Source organism: Rhinoderma darwinii, chromosome 4 (genome assembly GCF_050947455.1).
Source record: "Rhinoderma darwinii isolate aRhiDar2 chromosome 4, aRhiDar2.hap1, whole genome shotgun sequence".
Classification (NCBI taxonomy): Eukaryota; Metazoa; Chordata; class Amphibia; order Anura; family Rhinodermatidae; genus Rhinoderma; species Rhinoderma darwinii.
In genome coordinates, this window is record NC_134690.1 from 62,163,102 (window position 1) to 62,184,975 (window position 21,874).

The window sequence follows — 21,874 nt, forward strand, 5'->3', positions numbered from 1 at the left end:
AGAAGGAAGACAGACAACCAATGAAAGTGAAGGATACAAGGACAAATGGGATGCATACACAGAGAAGATATCCAAAACTGGCACTCTCCCCGTGTCCCTGGGTGTCCGCCCCTAAACCCATTATTAGATGTTTTTATCGGTGTCTTCGTCCAAAGAACTGCGTCCCAGTTAAAAATGGTGTCGCCGCCATGGGTTCTAGTGCAGGTGCATTGTTTTAAATCGGTCCAGACTGGGCGTGCTTGTAGTCCACTCACAATTGCTAAAGAGAACAGGAAGATACTGCATTAAAGGCCATGAAAACTTTTTCTCACTTTTTTTTTTAATGTAATGTATGTAATTTTGCATAAAATATGTATTGTTGCAGCTTCTCTATATCCACTTTACATAGAAGCGGCATAACGTCGCTGTAAGCCGAATCAGTCAGTGAGCTGAACTGACAGCGGCTCCTGTTTGCCTCTGACACCACATCTAGCCCTAATACTGATCCAATCTAAGTTCATTACATTACACAAAAAAATGTCATCCAAGGTTTTCATTAAGGCAAGTACTTAACCCCTTGCCGACATTTGATGTATACTTACATCATAGCCAACAAGGAGAAATTTGGAACAGGCTCACAAGCTGAGGCCGCGCCATACTACGCGGACGTCGGCTATATGAAACAGCTGACACTTAACTGCAATTTTGTGGCACCCCGCTCGCTTAACCCCTTAAATGCCGCTGTCAAAAGCAACCGCTGCATCTTTGCCATTAGAAAGAAGGGGCGGGCCCCTCTGAAAGCTCATCGCCCCCCCACGATGCGATCATGGCCTAATGAAGGCCCCCAAGTCTGCCATTTTTATACTCCTATTAAGCCCTGCCAGTGGCAAGGCTTAATAATTGCCTGTCAAAATCACAATCTCCTGCAATACATTAGTATTGTAGTATATAGTGCAAGCAATCCAAAAATTAAAAGTAAAAAAAAAACCTTTTCTGCATTTTCCCTCTAGAGCATTATAAAAAAATAAAACACAATTGGTATCGCTGTGTACGTAGAAGTCCAAACTATTACAATTTTTAACATCATTTAAACCTGTTTGGTGGACGCAGTAAAAGACAAAAAAACACCAGAATTTTTTAGTCACTGGAACTCCCACAAAAAATAAATTAAAAAGTAATCAAAAACTCACATGTACCTCAAAATGGTACCAATTAAAACTACAGCTTGCCCTGCAAAAATAAGCCCTCACACCGCTTAATCCATGGAAAAATGTAAATTCTGGTTCTCAGAATATAGCGACACAAAAGGTGTGTTTTTTTTATTTGTTTTTTTAACAATTCGTTTTTCCCATAATCTGATTGACCCTCAGAATACAGTTAACAATGGAGCAATTGCTGTTTTTTTTTCCCTTTCCACCCCACAAAGAATTTTGAAAAACCTACAACTCGTCCCACAAAAATCAAGCCCTCATAGGGCTTTTTCGACGGAAAAAGAAAAAAAGTTTTGGCTTTTGGAGGATGAGGAGGAAAAAATGAAAATCCGAAAAATTTGAAGCAGCAGGGGTTAATATAGCTGTTATGTATCGCGTATACATTTAGCACTTTTTAAACGTTTATTTTATTCCCACTAAGACTTGCACCTGATTTCGACGACACTGTTACCTTTTCTTACAACATTACCAACCACATATACATTTATACGCATCCAGCAGGCAACTGGCTTATCATACATGAGCTATTTGTGAAGGAGTCTGAGTTAGACAGTGGAAAAATAAAGCAGTCAGACATGACATGTGCTCCATGAGAATAGAGCGCTCCTTTTATTTCTATGGACCTGCAGGAGATGGCGGTCTTGGAAGTCCCATAGAAGCTAATGGAGCACTGGCCGAGCATGCGCACCAGTGCTCCATTCTCATGTAGCACTTTGGGGGTCTTTCGGTCCACCGTTCTCCTCATCGCTTGTGGTCCCAGCAGTCCGACCCCCAGCATTCACACATTTGTTGATGGGGCATACATGTGTTTTGTGGGAAAACCCCCTTTAAGGTTAGTGTATTTTACAGGTTCAGGTCTGTTGTGCTTGTGGGCAAAATTTTACATAATAATGTCCAGACTTTTATTATAAGCAATAGGACTTCTGCTTATGAGTCTGCTGTATTAGCCCAGCACTGCCGCAGGCTCCCCTCTATCCTGATCTTCCCTTAGTGTGCTGTATAGAGTAAATACCGGTCACGAATATGGAAAGTCATTGACCTCTTCAGGAAAGAGACCTCAGAAAACTTTTTGATGATGGGTTATAATTACGGCAATTGATAGAGCATCATTAGCGCCATTACTTAAAATACTATCTTATCATTTCTAATTAAATAAAGGCCGTTTTACCATTTAATTTTTGTCCTCATAATTTTGGGTTATTTGTTGTATTAGGAGATTGTTTTTTGATGTTTTTAGTCACTCTTTAATTTTATTTTATTTATTTATTTTATTTTTTGTTAAAGTTCTCACTCTTTTATGCATTTTCATCACTTTCCCAGTTGGGACAAATTAATGAATTCTGTTTCAATTCTCATCTGTTTTGTTTTTTTTCTGACGGGGGAGTCTCATAAATTTATTCTTCCATATGTCTAGATTCACGTTATAGACTTTGACGATGAGAATAATATCATCAATAAGAATGTGCTACTGCACCATGCGGGGGAAATCTGGCAAATCTGTGCTAGCCCAGCAGACAAAAATGTGCTTGCAACCTGCTACAACAAAAGTAAGTCTATCTAATTTGCATCGTAATGAAACTACAGATGATAAATAGGGTTCATTTGGATTATTCCTAAAATGTATACGTGTCCCTGAATAGATTGTACATGAGTGTAAACCTGTTAGGCAAATTTTGGATAAGGTCTGTGAGGGATTAGAAAATTACTATGTATATACATCAGGGCTAATGTCTGGATAATATACATTCAGTATGGATGCATTAATGGCATGAAAGTGCAAGGTCTAATGATGGTACTAATGTACTAGAACATGAGTGACATTATCCAGGGCATAGCCGTAAATGTACAATCGGTTGTAAAAGGACCCCAGGGCTGTCTTTCTATATTGCCTATTGTTACAAGCATACATTGGTATGCCCAAATAACTGTCTCTTTGTCAATAATGCATACAAAGTGTAATTTACTGGCATATTAAAATGATCAAAAGTAAAAAAAAATAATAATAAAGAATAATTGGGCCTAGAAGAATACAATAAACACAGCTTTTATTTAAATAGTGTAAAGTTTATTCTGCATACGTTACATGACAGAAAATCACACACGCCTTTGACACGGCAGACCACAAACTCCTATTTAACATGCTCCACTCTATTGGCCTTTAAGACACGGCTCTGTCTTGGTTTTCTTCCGATCTCTCTGACCGCTTGTTCAGTGTGTCGTTTGCTGGTTCTACTTTTTCTCCTTTTACCCTTACTCTTGGGGTTCCCCAGGGATCAGTCCTAGGTCCGCTCCTGTTCCCTCTCTACACAGACCCTATTAGACAAAACATCAGCAGATTTGGTTTCCAGTACCATCTCTACGCTGATGACACCCAACTATATACCTCTTCCTATTACATCATCCCTGCTCTAATACAAAACACCAGTGATTTTGTAGTGGCCGCGGACCGTCGGGATTACTAACCCCCCGATGGCCGCAGCCATGGATCTGTGAGCGCTGGCCCACTTCTCCTCCCTAGGAGAAGCCAGTGCTCCCTACGGCTCCATTCTGCTGTATCCCGTTGGTTGCGTGCGCACGCTCCTGGCCAGCCTTAAAGGGCCAGCGCGTGCACATCAAAATAATCATCAATTAGCCCATGATCACCCTGGACTATAAGAAGGGCCCTGCACCTTTCCTCCTTGCCTGAGCGTTGTGTTTACCCGTGTTAGTCTTGCAAATGATCCCTTAGTGTTATCCTTTTCCCAGTGTTCATGTGCCTGCTACCTGTATCCCGTGCTACCTTGTTCCTGTGTCTTAGAAAGTTGGAGTTGTGTTGTGCCACCGGTCATGCCTACTGTGTTACACCACGCCTGGTGTCTGCTGCCAAGGTCCCATCTGAGCCTAGCCATTGCTACTCTCTGAAGTACTACAGGTACCCTTGTGCTTGGACTATATATACATTGACTTGGTGCACTGTTTTGCCAGCTGCTATCTGACTATGGCGATCTAGCCCAGTGGGTCCACATACCCACAGATCGTGACAGATTTTCTATCCCATGACTCTAACATCATGTCCTCTATCTATCTGGAACTAAATCTTTCTAAAACTGAGCTCCTTGTGTTCTTACCTACTACTAACCTACCTAAACCTGATGTCTCCATCTCAGTGTGTGGTACTACTATAACTCCCAGGCAGGACGCCCGCTGTCTTGGGGTTATTATTGACTTTCACCTCAAGAACATCTCCAGAATCCATCCTTTTCTTACTGTGAAAACATCCAAAACTCTCATTGTCGCTCTGATTTACGCTCGTCTTGACTACTGTAACTCATTACTAATCGGTCTTCCATTCACTAAAAAACTCTTCTCTCCAATCTATCTTTAATGCAGCAGCCAGGCTCATCTTTCTGACCAACCACTACACCAACGCCTCTACCCTATGCCAGTCACCTCACTGGTTGCCCATACCCTTTATAATTAAATTCAAACTTATTACTCTAACCCACACAGCTCTCCACAGTGCTGCACCTCCTTACATCTCCTCCCTCATCTCGGTCTACCACCCTATCCGCGCTCTACTTTCTGCCAACGACCTTAGATTAACATCCACCATAATCCGAACCTCCCACTCCCGTCTCCAAGATTTTTCTGGTGCTGCACCCGTCCTCTGGAATGCGCTACCCCAGACAATCAGATTAATTTCCAACATCCACAGTTTTAAACGTGCTCTAAAAGCACATCTTTTTAGACAGGCCTATAATATTCCCGAATTTAACTCCATTCCCTGGCCCCCCTTTTACAATTACTCACGAGGACCTCATTCAGCAGTATCCCCCACACTCCTTACACACCCTAATGTACTTAATATATGTCATACACAGATACTGGCTGGTGACCGGCTCATGCAGCTTTATATTACTACCCCATGTGTATAAAAGATGGTTGGACCATGATACTTAAGCACTTTTCACATTTTGTGTCATCCATCTCCTATTGTTTGAATTGTATATTAGTTTTGTCACTATGTAATGTCTGATATTGTCTGTCCACGTACTTTCTGAAGAGTAAATTGCTGCGGAATATGTTGGCGCTATATAAATAAAAATTATTATTATTATTATTATATTACATGAACAGGGTAAAAAAAAGGTTTGTGTCTTTATTTTTGGGTTTTTTTTGTTTTGTTTTTTCCTCCATGATCCATGTGGTGGGAAGTAAGGTGTATATATCATCTTTTCTAAAAAAAAATCTGATGAATACAGTAGTATATGGTATTTAAATTTTGTAAAAATAAAATTAACTCATTGTTTGTTTTTGTTTTTTATTTTTTTAATAATTTTTGTGTTTTTTATATGTCATGCCTTGGGAGAGGTGTATATATAAAAAAAATATGATTTTCTCCAGCCAGTGGACTTTATATACTGTATATTAGAGGTCCTTAGAAATGTTTGAGGCGCATGCATTTTTTCACGGATGTCCTCTGAGCCCACTGCATCTTAGAAATTGGTACCAAGAGTGAAATGGATGTGCCTGGTCTGTAACGAGGTCAAGGTTTACAGCTACCATATATATATATATATATATATATATATATATATATTTATATTTTATATTTACATATATATATATTATATTTTTTGTTGTTTAATTCAGCTCATGTCTAGCAGAGTTAAATTCCACAGACCGAGAACCCACAAGAACCCACAAGAACCTTAATCACTGTAGTGCCCCAGTATTAGATATTAAAAAAAATTTCAATGGCTTTTTTTTTTTTTTTTCCATTGCTTTACTCTAATATGCCAACACCATTTGCAATATATGAAATTCTCTTTGAGCTTTTAATGGGTTTGTATCCATTCCTTTCCAATAAGGTTATATGAGCACATAGAATACCCACTGCATAATGAGGAAAGTCTCGGTGTAGACAAGAAACGAGATGGCCCTAGTGAGTGCAGGAGAAGTTTTGTGACAGATGAGGTCAATTTTGCCAACAGCCTGAAAGAATATTTCACCTCAGTATTCATGAGGCAGGCTGGATTTAATATCCCACTGACTAGGATAAATTATTCAGTTGAGGAAGGTGAAATGCCAAAAGGACTGTAGATCATTCCAGAACAGAGTATTTAGGAAATTAAACAATGAGAATCAGACAAAGCCTCAAACCAAGAGAACATAAAAAACTTTCATTTTTCACGGCTGTGAAATTGTGCATTTAAGATGAAGCGTACCAGGCACACGTTATTCACAACATGTAGTAGAACATTCCTTCACCGGGAAAAGTCATGTCTTCATTTATTTTTTAGATTTCTTTGATGCAATATTATTTCCTATTTTAAATATTTCATCCATTTTTGTTAACATTTGTATGAATTTATAAAAGCGGTCATGATAGTCTAGTATTTGTCTTTAAAGCGTAAGTAGCAGAGCAGGGAGACTGGTCTGCTCTCTATTTTTTTTTTGTACTTTAATTTTTTCAAATTTTACAAATTGAGGTGAGGACACTATACAAAATAACAATATCAATACAAGGCGGCTGCTTAGGTGTTGGCTAAACCTGGGGCGGAAATCCTACAGAACAAGGGTAATAATTCCTGTTTAGCAGGTGTTGAACGTAGGCTGGGTATAGCCGACGGGACGACTCCCAGCAAACATATGGAAGCCATGTCCACAGAAACAAATCGACACAAAAAAATTTCAAGGCTACGGTATGTACAGCTTTTGAAATATATAATTTTTTATTTTTTTTTTAAACGGTCTCAGTGCAACTTCCTAAATACATTTTATTGAAAATTATTTTTACTTTTTGAGATTCAGCTGCTTTGTATACTGTATCCTTCTGGTCAGCGGCACTGACCGTTTCAGTATCAGTGGGACCTGCGTGATCGAGCTGCTATCACATCTGAGTTAGACGTGACCGATTTTACAGGTGGATCCAGCGTGTCTGAAACACGTAGGACCCGCTTTCACTGAAACGGTCAGTCCCGTGGATAGCAGCTGGCCAAACAGATATAAAGCAATGTTTATAGTTCTGAAAGGGTACCTGAGGCAACGTAGACATAGCGATGGTTTCAGGGTAAGATGAGGCTCCGACAGACAGACACCAGGCCGGGTGTGACACAATAGATGCAGCGTAGGGCACAACATGACTCCAACTCTTGAAGGCACGGTAGCACGAGATACTTGGTACAGGCAGCAGGAACGGGAAACGCTGGGAACTGGAAAACACTAGGAGACCATTTGCAAGGTCAAACTTAAGGGGCATTCTGGGCTAATTGCAGCTATTTTGCAAATCTGCACGTACTGGCCCTTTAACCAGTTCAGGACTGGGCTATTTTGAGCCTTCAGGACCAGACTCCGTTTAGCCATTTTTAGCACGTGTTAATTAAATGGCTATAACTTTTTATTTGTTGGGCTAACAACGTGATTTTTGCCATGTTTTTTCCGTAGACAATGCAGGTTTATTTTTTTATCGTTTTTAGACACATCCTTTTTGCTATTTTAGAATTTTTATTCATAAAGTTTGAAAATAATAGTAAAACAAAATAAGCTTTTTTACGTTTCAGCTATTTTTTTCGGTATTAACATAGTTTTACCCTAAAATAGACCTTTTAATTGTGATCGTCATTGTCTACAATAAATTTTAATATATTACATGTCTATATTAGGATAATTGGGTCAGCGCTAGCGTTACAACAATGATTGGTGGGGGGTGTATTTTTTTGGGGGGCGGATATTTTGTGTATTTATTATTAATTTTTTTCGCACTTTACTATTTTTTTATTACTATGTTCTGTCCCTCAAAGGTCAAAAAAGACCTTTGGGGATCTTTATATATATTTTTTACTTTCTTTTACACCATCTTTTCCACTGGAGCTGCACAGCAGCCCCAGTTACAGGGGAAATCAGCCCTCATATAGTGACGATTGTCACTAATAGGGCTGTGCTGGGTCTAGTAAGACCCAGCAGCAGTCTTTCAGTAACGGCACCCGGCAATCATTGACCAGTCACATGAACACCGGGAGGAATAGAGAGAGCGCCGCGGCCGCTGCCTCCATTCCTATACACAGCGCGCATTGAGCGCTGTGTAAAAGAGATCGGAGAAGACAGAAGCAGCGAAAGCTGCTTCTATCCTCTCCTCAGGGTCCCCGGCAGTCACTGACAGCCGGAGACCCGACATTCAGCTGCCCGATCGCTCGGGCAGCAAGTTAAAAGCCGAGCCGTAAAAAGTCTATGGCTCGGGTTTTAAGGACCCTGACCGCTGGCCGTAAAAACACAGCCAGCGGTCGGGAACCGAGGCCGTCAGAGGGTAAGTCAGGACGACGGTCTGCAGCCATAGATGTTACAGTTGTATTATTCACACTGATGCACAATGTTCTTAAAGATATATATATTTTTCAAAGGTAATTTTTAAATAAAAAAAAAAGGAACCAACTTCACAAAATAAAAACGATGGCAAAAGAAAGATTGAGAGGAGGGGGGAGAGGAAAGGCAAAAGAAAGGGAGAGAAGTGTTGGGACACTGGGTCTGCCAGGGGCTACTCAAAAAAGATAAAGTTATCCGAGCTTACTCATTGAGTCCGACTTAGGAGGGAATGGTTTGCAAACAAACCTTGGAAGAGAATTCATGGGGTCCACGAGGCAGTGAAAGAAGTATGAGCAACTCGGTGAGCTCTTCCATTCTCATAATATCGTCAACTTTGTTGACCACGGACGATGAGGAGATAGATTTCCAATGAGCTGGGACACATGATCTGGCACCATTGACAAAGTGTTTCAGTAGTTTTTCCCAATACATCCTCAAGGGAAGGTCAGAGATGTGCAGTAGATACAAAGCCAGGGATTGGCTTAGTCGGATGTTAAGAATCTCGCGGGTCAGGTCCGCCCCCTGATGAGCCGAAATGGCACAAAAATAAATTTATATACTCCTAATTATGAGTCCGCTGTATTTATGAGCGGTGTGCATTCCCCGTTTTTCCTCTCCACTCTCGGCAGTGATTGATGGCTGGCTGCTGTGTATGCAGATATGCAGCAGCCCATCAATCACTGCTGAGTGGTTTGGGGAGTGCTTCTTTCATGAATACAGCAGACTCCTAACTATGAGTATATTTTTTATTGTACCGTTTGGGGTAGTAGGGGAGCGGACTGGTCCCCACACTATTCTGCCCTTACATAGGACAGATAAGTCTGATAACAAATCTGTTTTAAATTGCAATACCCTGGCATTGCCAATCAAAACTGTTTAAACATAAATAACATTTCTCTAATATATTATTACCAAAATCACTCCTTGTAGCAGCAGGAGGGCTTTCACAAAATGGTAGGTAAGACAGTTTTTTATGTTTTTTTATGGATTTGACTGTACTATTCCAGTTTTCACACTAGCCACTGGAGTACACAGACTAGGCACTTCCTGTTTGCGTCTGCACACTATTTTGTATGCCAGGCCACTTGTCACTTTCTATTTCCATTAGAAACATTAGAGTCTGAGACACGCGTGCAACGCCATCTTGCCATGGAGCATTAGCCTAGTACCTTCTGACACCATCAAATTGTATAGACTTTTTTTTTTTTTTTTATACAAATGGTTTATTATAAAGCAAATCCTCTGCTAGAAATCAGTCTAGGTGGAAAATGTTGCGAAAAAGCCATATAAAAGTTTTTAAGAATAGCCCTTCAATTCTATGTTGTCATTTGATACAGATTAGTACTGTGAGACCTCTATAAAAGTTTCCTACTTTATTCCAAATATAGCCCAGCGACTCCTTTCTTCTGAAATTGTAGTCTTGCTCCAGGCCTTCATAGATGTGGCATATAATAAAGGGCTGACTAAAATTTGAGATTTTACAGGTCGGTTAGTTGTCCAATCATTTCACTTTAAATTAGTATATGCTCTCCCTGACCGCAACATTTTTTTTCAAACTGAAATACTGTAGTTTTTGCAAGGTCTTAAAGCATGATGGCAATGATATATCTACCCGACTACTTGTGAAATTATTTGTTTAAATGGAAAAGTAGCCCTATCAACCATGTATTTGTCCTTATATATGTCAAATGATAAGGCTGCCCATCGCATGATGACTACTTAATTTATTAAAGCTTAAATTTTCCTCAAATAGGATGATTCCAGGTGTTTCAGGAATTGCGAGGGGACCATATGCACGTATGTAGGATACATGTATTTAGGAAATCGCCCAAAATTTGCCAGCTCTTGGCCTTTATATATTTTGGAAATCACCTAGACAAGTGCTATTGAATGACGCAGTCGTTGGATTTCCTGTTTTTTTTTATTGGGCAAAATAATATTTAGCATCCAACACCTTGGGAGACAGCAGAGGTTCTTTTAAAATTGGTGAAGAATAATCTGGAATGGAATGTCGGGACTGATAAATCATTAAATGTTAACATCAGTTAGGAAAAAGTGGAGATAAGAAAGTGTAACTAGCTGCAATATCCGTGCCATAGAAGCCGTTCTACTGTATTTAACACCGTTACACAGTTTTGTAATTGGTTATTCTTGTTGTTTTTCTTGATGTGGTGGTGGTGCGGCTGTAGTCAAGGTTTTCTATATTAGAGATCTGCAAATGATGATTTAAAACAGCGAGGAGATTTGCAAAGCGAATTGCGCCATAAAATTGGCATACTTGCCTTGTGCCAAATTTATTACGTTCTAGAAAGATTTTATATCAAATTTTTCACAGTTTTGAAATGTCTAGAAAACAGGGTGGGGAGGAGTCATAATATGCGCCAACTTTTTTTATGACATACTTTCTTTTGCCTCAAAATACTGGTGTGAAGTATGACGGCTATGTGGTGGCGTAAAAAAGAAAAAATCATGTCTAGTAAGTTACGCTAAATATATCAAGCAGCGAGCTCTACTGTGATTGTGTTTTCCAGTCCCTAAAAATTGGTGACCTATCCTCAGGATAGGTTATCAATAACTAATAGGTCGGTTTTCGACTACCGGGACCCCTGATGATCTGCTGTTTTGAAGGAGGTGCACCCCCTTCAAAACAGCTGATCGTCAGTGGTCCCGGGAGTCAGACCCCGACCGATCAGCTTTTGATGGCCTATCCAGAGGATAGGCCATCAATTTTTAGGAACTGGACAACCCTTTTAATTTGACGCAGTTGCTGCCTGTCTTGTCTAGTTTTTTTCCCGTCCATCTTTAAGACTGTATTAATAAATCTGCACAATTTTCCTCAATTATGTCACTTATAGGTTACCATACTCAAATGCCAATACTTCTTAGAACACTTCCCCCCCCCCCCCCCTCCCAACAGGTCCTTGACATGGCACTTAATATTCCCCACGGCTCTGCATTCTAGAATGCTCCTAGAGGTAAAGGCGGCATTATATTAGGGGACGACTATTTAACCACCTAACCATTTATCCTAAGCTGTGCTCTGGCTTCAGTAAAGGGAGCTTGGTTTAGGTCGAGCATGGTATGGGGCAGTGTGCTTAAAGAGGGAGCTGCTACTCTAGAGGCTCTAAATTAAAAGTCACTATTTAATTGACTATTAAGTCAGCAGAGCGTTGGCGACTTTTATGCACTTTGCGCCCCCACTCTTTCTATTTACGTGGTCTGCCACTTTGTGGCTGAGTTGCTGTGGTTCCTAAACGCTTCCACTTTACAATAATGCCACCCACAGTTGATCATGGAATATCTAGAAGGGAAGAAATTTCACAAACTGACTTGTTACAATGGTGGCATACCACGCTGGAATTTAGTGAGCTCTTTAGAACGACCGATTCTTTTGCAGATGTTTGTAACAGCGACCTCATGGCTAGGTTCTGGATTTTATACACCTGTGTCAGTGGGGCTGAATGAAACACCTGAATTCAATGGTGTGTCCTAATACTTTTGTCCATATAGTGTATTTTGATGATCAGTACTATAGGTCCATAGACGTCAATTCATTACAACCCAAAATATTTGAGGCCAGCAGCCATTTTTAAGGCATACTGGCGACTTGGCTCCTGTGATCTACATAACTTTTTTTTTTTCTTCCATTTTGAGAAATCCAAATTTTCGTCTTGTGGAGGAAAAAAAAAAAAGTCCTTATAGCCTTGTGTAACTGTCTCTAACATGTACGCTGAATCTCAAACTAATAAAAGGTTTAGAGAAATCTGCCAAGGATGGGCTTGCTAATATTGCGAGTTAAGGGGAAGAAGGGACAGACCTTGACAAGGATCAAAATTTTGAAACATTTAGAAATGCACAAGTTGGAATTTCTGACAAGCAGATCACGACTGACATATCCACTGGAGACCTTTGAACATATTGTCAAGACGATAGACAAAGGAGAACCCATGGATATAATTTAAGTGGATTTCTGAAAAGCATTTGATATAATGAGCTGCACAAAGGGCTCATCTACAAAGTCAATGGTTGGAATGGAGGAAATTTGGCTTGAGAACAAAGAATTTTTGAACGGCAAAAAGGGTGTTAATGCGAAGCAAAGTGTTTTGTGCGGTTCTTGTATTATTTTTTTTTTTACTTTAAAGATGCCTACCTACTGTGCCAAGGTATGTAGAGGTAACAAGCTAGAGGCTCGGCTGTTCGCAATTTGGATTATCTTGGTGACTATATTTAGCAAATGTGACAAATACATTGGGTTTTGAAGCATCGTAATACCCACATCTGAATATATTGTACAGTCCCCGTGTAATTTCATCTTCAATCCTAGCAGTATATAATTATATTACGGCGTTTGTTTTTCTGGAGAGGAAATTCTATGTCAGGAATTCATTCAAACCTGTTCTCCAATTAATGGGAATCCAGATTGCCTAGATCATAGAGATGGCATCTCCTGGTGAGAAGCAGAAATTAATTATAGTAGGAGAGTAGAATATTTTAGTACGATTTGGATTTCAAGGGCTGTCATTGGGGGTTAATATGTATCATCCTATGTTTTTCCCTTGTTTCGGGTTGATTGAACATCATTCATTAAAGGTTCACACACTTTTTAAGTTTTAATCAAAGAATAAATGTTCACACTCTGAAGTCTCGCAATGCCTCTCAGCAATCCTCTCAAGGATGCCTCTCCTACCTAAACTCTGTGGGTTGTCTTAGGATTCCTATTATTGTTCTTGTGTCTATACTTATTAGTATGTCAGTCATTTTATTATTTTACCCAAATATTCAGACACATTGTGTGTACTAGACATGGGCATGTAGACCATCGTGGCCACTGTCATCAACTTCCTTTCCCAAATCGCCGAAAGATGATATTGAGTTGGTTGCTGTTTGTTCTTTGTGCCATCTTGCACCATCTAATCAAATAATACGGTCTCATTTCTCAAATATATCATAATACCATAATATACATATGTACTGAATTGGTTGTTGAAGTACTGATTCTTTATGTCTTTACTGTGGTCTTTACCACTTTGTTAATCCCCATTTCAGATGATGGCCGCAAATTATTACACTTCATTATTTTCTATGAATAACGACTATGTACATTGGCGTAAATCAGTTTACAGCCGAATAATTTGTGCACAATGTCTTCTATATGGTCCACAGGATTTTCCCAGATGTGTGATCTTTTTTTAACTTTTAGTTTTTCATCTGCTCCATATACAAATTCCATCCTTTCTAAATCGAGACTTTTGTATACAACCTTTTGAAGGTAACCTTGGTAAATTCTGAGACTCTCAACCTTGACATCATCAAAATCTGTATTAATTTTCCCTGTAATGATGTATGTGGGTATTCCCAAATCTTGTATGGATTACATTCCTATAAATTACTTAAAGGGTAGCTAAACTTTGAATGTCGCTAAAACTGCTTTGTTTATGATCAGCTTTCCTCAGAAAGCCGAGCCAGTGGTGTACGGACTCATAGAGTTTCTATTGAGCCCATACACCACTTTCATGGTTTTCCAAGGAAAGCAGCTAAAAAACTAAGCGGCACATCACTCATCCGAGAGCTTCTGCCACTTCGTTTTAGCAATCTGTGAGGCTTTTAGTGCTCGGACCATGTCACTATGACGTGTTATAAGTTTAGCTACACATTAAATAAAGATGTATAAGTGATTGTACACATTAAAGACACCTTTATCATGGGAAAAATTATTTTGATATGTATATTGTTGACCTGGAGAGTTAGGAGTTGCTCTATGCTGATTTCTCTTTTATTTTCAGGACCTGCTATCTCTTGCATGCCTGCTTGAGGAGCTGCAAGTTCAGAGCTCGGGTGTTCCCTTTTCAAGCATGCACTCTCTCTCAGCTCATAATTCTTCTCAGGGTTATATAACATATTGTGGGTTAATAACATAAACTGCCTAACCAGAGATTACTGCACAGTGCAGAGGAGTAGGATAACAAGAGGCAGGGAGAGAATACGTGACTGCAGGATCAGACTACGCACAGGGTATTTTTGTAGTGGCTAACCATTGTGTTGCTGCTGCTGCATCCAACAGGTGCACACTGTAACGTCTATGGCCGCGGTCTGTCGTTCTAACTTACCTCTTGATGACCGCGGCGATGGACGTCCTGCTGCTGTGCTGCGTCTTCCCCCTGTGAGGCGCTGGCACTCACTTCCGGGTATCGAGCCTGTCTCCCTGAAAATCATCATCATCATCAACTCAGCAACTCCTGGACTATAAGAGGGTCACCGCCCTTCTTATCCTCGCCTGAGCGTTGTTGTTTCCCTTAGTCTTGCAAATGGTCTCCTAAGTGTCTTCCAGCTTCCCAGTGTTTCCCGTTCCTGTTTCCCGTGCTATCTGTACCATCCTGCTCTACTGCCATGCTGAGCTGTTGTCGTGTTGTGCTGCATCTCCACGCCTGTTCTACTACTCCACGCCTGACGTCTACCTGCTGCCTGGTCCCAGCTGAGCCTGCCTTGCTACTGTCTACACTGCCTCAGGTACCCTTTTCTGGACTATAGACTGTACCATACCTGCTTGGCCAGCTGCCATCCCGCGACGCGGTACGACCTAGTGGGTCCACTCCCCGCCTCGTGACACCCATAAGTCCTAAACAGGACAAGTATAACCCAAACAGTATGATATTTTAAATCAAGATTATTTGCAGAGTTGCTATTTTAGATACATTTTTTGCAAATAAGAAAATGGTTGCAAACAGGCATTTACCCTTGTATTTGCTCAGCTGAGCCTTCCGACATTCTGTTATCCATATCCATTAACTTTTATGTGGCTGTAGAGGACTTGTTTTTTGTGGCCATAACGCAGGACTATAACACATTATGGGCGGCGTTTTCGTCATCGGCTGTACAATAGAAAAAAGTACTGTAGGCAGTGGCAAAGTGGTTAAAGATGTAAAGTCCATGTTTGCTTTATGTAATGTCTTATACTCCAGTCACATCCGGAACAGCATTCTATATTCTACAAACTGCCAGTTGGAATCTGTTACTGATCTTGGCTGATAGACGTAATCCCAGCATAATCCCATAAAGCAATTCTCTCTAGTACGGTGCATTGTAGGGGGTTTTGCTTTTCTTAACAGAAGAATGCTTTATTTTTTACAAATAAGACACCTCTCACAATTCAGCACTAAGGGCTTGTTCACATGTGCGTTCAGCTATGCGTTGTTTTGTTGAACGGCGCCCGACGGAAACCTTTGACCTTTTTGGGCTCCGTTGAGTTTCTCTTTGGGGTGTCCATAGTTTTACCAGAAACAATAGCGCACCATGCTGTGTTATTGTTTCCAGTATTTTAGGCCGGATCTGCAATGGAAGCCCATAACAAAGCCTCCAACGCAGATGTGAACAGACCCTTAGCTAGCTGAGACTTCAGTGAACAACTAAGAATGCCGGCAAAATTCTGTGTGTAGTTCGTGGTTTGAGATAATATGACACGACAAACTGGATATTTTCATATGGGATAAAGGTGGTATTGGACTGATTCAATGTTTGCTGATTTCTGTAAGTCGTGCATTTCATACTTGGGACACAGCTGCAGTAATGTTAAATATTTTTTTTAGATGGGTGCAGTGGAGGCCCCCGGGGTAATTGCCCCTCTTGCTCTAATATCCTGGCCCTGACTTAATACATAATGTACTGTGAAATTATATTCTTGTCCAGCAGAATTTGGCCAGAAACCAGGTAGTTTATAAAGATTTTAACCGCATCATAAGGGTTACTTATAGTCTCTGACACATGTCAGATAATATTAGGAGGTAGTCAAAGTGAAATTATGTCCACTAGACTTACAGAACTAAACCTCTAAAGATGAGGCTTTTTTTTCTCCTTACATTGATTGAACTTTAGGCTGAGAAGACTTTTGTCCTGGTGGGTTGTTCTGCATCCAGCTATTGAATATCTTGGATTTTTTGAGTGCTGTGCTTTTTTTTTTTTGTTAAGTTTTCCTGAGCTACAGGCTGTATTAACCCCTTAATGACCAGCCTATTTTAGACCTGAATGACCAGGCTATTTTTTACGTTTTTCAATCGCCGCATTCCAAGAGCTATAACTTTTTTATTTGTGCGTCGACATAGCTGTATAAGGTCTTGTTTTTTGCGGGACAAGTTGTATTTTTTAATAGCACCATTTTGAGGTACATATTATTTATTGATTAACATGTATTAACTTTTTTTGGGGGGGAATAGAAAAAAATCTGAAATTTCGCCACTCTTTTTTGCGTCCTAAATCTACACCGTTTACCGTGTAGTATAAATAACACAATAACTTTATTCAGCGGGTTGTTACGATTGCAACCATACCAAATTTGTATAGTTTTTGTATGTTTTACTACTTTTACACAGTAAAAACGCTTTTTTTTTCAAAATTATTTGTTTTTGCGTCTCCATATTTGAAGAGCCGTAACGTTTATATTTTTTCGCCGATGTAGTTGTATGGGGGCTTTTTTTTTGCGGGACGACTTGTAGTTTTTATTGGTACCATTTTGGAGTAGATGCGACTTTTTGATCACTTTTTAATCACATTTTTTTAAAGTCAGGATTCACAGAAAACAGCAAGTTTTCTGTCGTTTTTTATTTAATTTTTTACGGCGTTCACCGTGCGGGTTAAGTAATGTAATAGCTTTATAGTCGGGGTCATTACGGACGCGGCAATACCAAATATGTTTAACTTTTTTACTTTATTTTGTTTTTTTAATAGTAAAGCAGTTTGTAAGGGGAAAAAGTGGGTTTTTCATTTTTTTTTCACTTTTTTTTTTATTAACTTTATTAAACTTTTTTTTACTAGTCCCACTAGGGGACTTTAATATGCGATTCTGCGATAGCTATTATAATACACTGCAATACTTCTGTATTGCAGTGTATTATGCCTGTCCGTTTAAAACGGACAGGCATCTGCTAGGTCATGCCTCCGGCATGATCTAGCAGGCATTCATTACAGGCAGACCTGGGGGCCTTTATTAGGCCCCCGGCTGCCATGGGAGACACAGACACTCGGCGATCGTATCGCCGGGTGTCGGTGGGAGAGAGAGGGAGCTCCCTCCCTCTCTCCAAAACTACTCCGATGCGGTGCTCGCTATTGAGCACCGCATCTGAGGGGTTAAACGGGTGAGATCGATACTAATATCGATCGAACTCGGCAGAGCAGGGAGTTTTGACAGCTCCCTGCTCTGTTTACTTATTCCGATGCCGCGACGTAAAAAGTCTATGGCATCGGAATAAGGCCCGTTAGTGACCGACGTAAAAACACGATGGGCCGGTCACTAACGGGTTAAGGTGTGTTCACACGTTCACATCTATTTCTAGTCCAGAACTGAATTCACAGTTTTCCTGGTTGTTCATGTTGGAAACAGTCAACAAGCTTGTTGTCAGAAACATCTCTAACAGTAAGGCCTCGTTTACACGAGCGTGATATACGTCCGTGCGACGCGCGTGCTTTTCACGCATGTCGTACGGACCTATGTAAGTCTATGGGGGCATGCAGACAGTGAGTTTTGCTCAGCGCGAGTCCGCTGAAAAAAACTCATGACATGTCCTATATTTGTGCGCTGTTCGCGCATTACGCACCCATTGAAGTCAATGGGTGCGTGAAAATCACGCAGGTCACACGGAAGCACTTCCGTGCGAACAGCGTGATTCGCGCAACAGCTGTCAAACTGTGAATGTAAACAGAAAAGCACCTCTTTTCTGTTTAAAAACATCCAAACGGAGTGTCATAATGATGGTGGCTGCGCGAAAATCACGCAGCCGCGCATCATATGCTGATGACACACGGAGCTGTTAAGTGCCTTTTGCGAAAACGCCGCGTTTTTTGCGTGCACAAAACGCACACGCTCGTGTAAATAAGGCCTAAAGCTGAGCTCCTATAATGCAGTATGACCGTTGTTTTCTCCTACATCAGAAACTGGTGTACAAACTGCACTTTCCAGAGCACAAATCACTTTAGTACAGACATTGAACCAGCAAAGAATTTTGGAAGATTTCAGCTGTGAAGCATGTAGCATTGTAAATGCAGCTAAGGAAACTTCTGGCTGTAATTAAAGAATAATTATTATAGAAGAAACCATGGCACTCAGTATAGAAGGGTGCTCAGGTAGGGTTCTACTCAGTAGTATTTTGGAAGACAACCTGGCACTCCAATTGGAGTATCACGGCGCGGGGTGTGGACCCACTGAGCCGTACCGCGTAGCGTGATAGCAGCTGGCCAAACAGGTACAATGCAATGTCTATAGTTCAGAAAGGGTACCTGAGGGAATGTAGACAGTACCGGTAGATTCAGGCTAAGATCAGGCTCCGACAGTAAACAGACACCCGGCGGGGTACGACACTATAGATGCAGCGGAGGGCACTACACGACTCCAACTCTTGACGGCGCGGTAGCATGGGATACTGGGTACAGGCAGCAGGAACGGGTAACACTGGGAACTGGAAAACACTAGGAGACCATTTGCAATGACAAACTTTAAGTAACACAACAACGCTCAGGCAAGGATCGAGAGGGCAGAGCCCCTTTTATAGTCCCGAAGCATTCTGGGCTGATTGCAGTATTCTGCAACTGTGCGCGTACTGGCCCTTTAACGCCATGCACGCGCCCTACGGGAGACAGTGTCCGGACCAGGAAGGGAGTGCCGGCATCTCTCAGGAGGGAGATGCCGATGGAAACTCACTCGTCCATGGCCGCGGCCATCAGAGGGTAAGTCAGGACGACGGTCCGCGGCCATAGACGTAACACCAGGATTTCTTCCAAAATGTAATTAGAGTGACCAGTCAGAAGTTTGGATCCGTGGCGGTCTGGGTGCAGCCCCACCGTTCGCTGAGATGAGCAGGCAGAAGCGAACACCCAAGTACTTTGCCCCTCTTACTGCGATCAGCAATTCTAGTATACTGCATGCATTGAGGATGAGTTTTCCCACTTTTGTTTCAATGTGTCAGCAATGAGCAGAGCTTGTTGGCTTCCCAAGGTAAAGAATGGATAATGCTGGTTCCCTTTCATGGAAGTGCAGCTAAAGCCGGTTTATATAGGCCATTTATTTGCAACTTTTACAAGTGCTGTTTTGTTTTTAGACCTGAAAAGCTTCTCCAGTAAAAAAAAAATGATGCTTAAAGGGAATCAGCAGTTTTGAGGCCTCCCCCTCGATATAGGGAAGGGGAAGTTCATTGTAACATCAGCTTTTTCTTGGTATTTCAAGTTGTATAGGGCTGAGTTCACAAGAGGTGGATACGCAGCGTATCAGCCCTGTGCGCTGTCCGGAATGTCCGCTGCAGAAAACTGCATCCCAGGAGACTGCTGCAGCCTGTGATTGGCTGCAGTGGCGGTCACATGGGATGAAGCGTCATCCGAGGAGGCTGCGCTGGAGGGAGGAACACAGACTTCTGGGTAAGTATGAGATTATTTTTTTCCGAGTTGCGTTTTTTGTGAACCCACTGCAAAAGACACAACAACTGCTATTTGCTGCGGGTTTTTCCTCCCCACTGAATTCAATAGGGAAAACCCGCAACAAATAAGCAGCGTTTACCAAAATGCAATTGACATACTGCGGAATAAAATTCCACACCGCAGGTCAATTTCTGAGTGTTTTTCTCCACTCAGTATTTACGCAGTGTGTGAATGAGATTTGTTTTATGTCAACCACTTTGCTGCTACTGTATTTGCTGCGGACTTTGCGCAACTAATTATGTTGCCGAAAATCCGCTGTATTTACGCAACGTGTAAACTGACCCTAGAACAGAAACCAACGCTTTATCCCCTCGGTGCGGCGGCAGCAAATGCCACTTATTGCTCTGAGTGACGAGGTGTAGAGGCCAATTAGGAGACCGCTAGAGCCATCACTCAGAGCAGAGTGACGGGGCTCGCAGCGCGCAGTGAGGAGAGCCAAGTGGCACTTGCACATCAAGTGCCTTCCTCAGTGGTCCTTGCAACCACGGTGTCGGGATAATGAAACCTTTTTTATTCGGTCATTTTATTTGCATGACAAACACAAGCGATGGGGACAATGCCCTACCCTATATCGCGCTGTCAGCAGTCTTGAAACCTCAAAACTGCTGACCGCTACCTTTTTAATGGCCAAATATATCCACATTATAACTCACTCTACAGGAACAAATGCCTTTATAAAATACGATATTTTGCCGCTGTCAGTTTCGTGGATATTTGGATTTTCAGCTGGGAATTCTGAGAACATACTGTTTAATTCATGGGAGAAAAAGACGTTCATAAACGTAACACATCAGATAATAAAAATCTAGCTTTTAAAAATTTGACCACTTACATTCGTAAAGATGAGACTTTCCTGGCTTTTTAGGGCATGTGCTTGTTTTAGCTAAAACCAGAACTGGATCCAAAAATGAAGTGTACAGCGTTCCTATATTCCTTGATTAACATGTTAATTTTTTTTGTTGAATTAATTTTTTATCATCAGTCGGGGGGGGGGGGGTCTATTTTTTTTTTGTGATACTGAACTCCTATTTCTCTTCTTCCCTTAGTACAACTGTTAAGTTTTAATTTTATATTTACATATACATACAAAGACTCAATTTAAACATGTCTCTGCTTTGGACAATGCCTACTTATTAGAAAGGTCCCCTGATAATAAGCTGATCACAAAGTGTCCCCCTGCATGGACCCCCAACGATCAGATGTAATCTGTGGGGAAACCTGGAAGTAAATATTCAATTTCCTTGCTACGCCACCACAGGAGAAATGAGGCATCACACAGTGCTCATTCTAATCAACGGATTGTCTTTGTAATACAGGACAGGTCATCCAGAGCTAGAGACGCTATGTAACCACCATTATTTCCCGTGTTGCAAAAAAAATAATTCATATCTTAGACTGGCCAAGAAAAGTAAAATGGACAAAAGAGTACAGATAGAGAACAGAGGATGATTGGAGAAAAGTATGATTGCCCCAAAAAAAATCTAAATTTCAGTTGTTTGGATCACAAAGAACAACATTTGTTAGGAGCAGAACAAATGATCATGCTGGAGGTCTCCTGGACGCCATGTGTCAAGCATGGTGGAGGAAATGTGATGGTCTGGAGGTTTTCGTGTTGGTAAGGAAAGATGCCCAAGTAGCGGAAATGCTGTGGATTTCCCGTCTGGACCTGCGGACAGAAAATCCGCAGTGCAATACAGTACTAACCATGTAGGTGAGACATGGACAAATCTTCGCTACATACTGCAGAATTTTTCCGCACACAAAGCGCAGTGCAGATTTGATAATCCATAGCATGTAATTTTTTTCTTGTGGATTTCACTTTTTTTAATGAGAGGGATGAATTCCACTGTGAAATCCTCTGCAAAATCTTCATTTGTAACGGATTTGCG

The 21,874-nt window shown here is 41.1% G+C and overlaps 1 protein-coding gene across 1 annotated transcript in view; it reads left to right on the forward strand.

Moving 5' to 3' along the window:
* The window catches only part of EIPR1 (EARP complex and GARP complex interacting protein 1), a 242,741-nt gene that overhangs the window by 88,182 nt on the left and 132,685 nt on the right, over nucleotides 1–21,874 (forward strand). Inside the window, exon 3 of the mRNA XM_075863903.1 lies at nucleotides 2,605–2,737. Coding sequence (XP_075720018.1) covers nucleotides 2,605–2,737 — 133 coding nt within the window. The remainder of the gene's footprint in view (nucleotides 1–2,604; nucleotides 2,738–21,874) is intronic.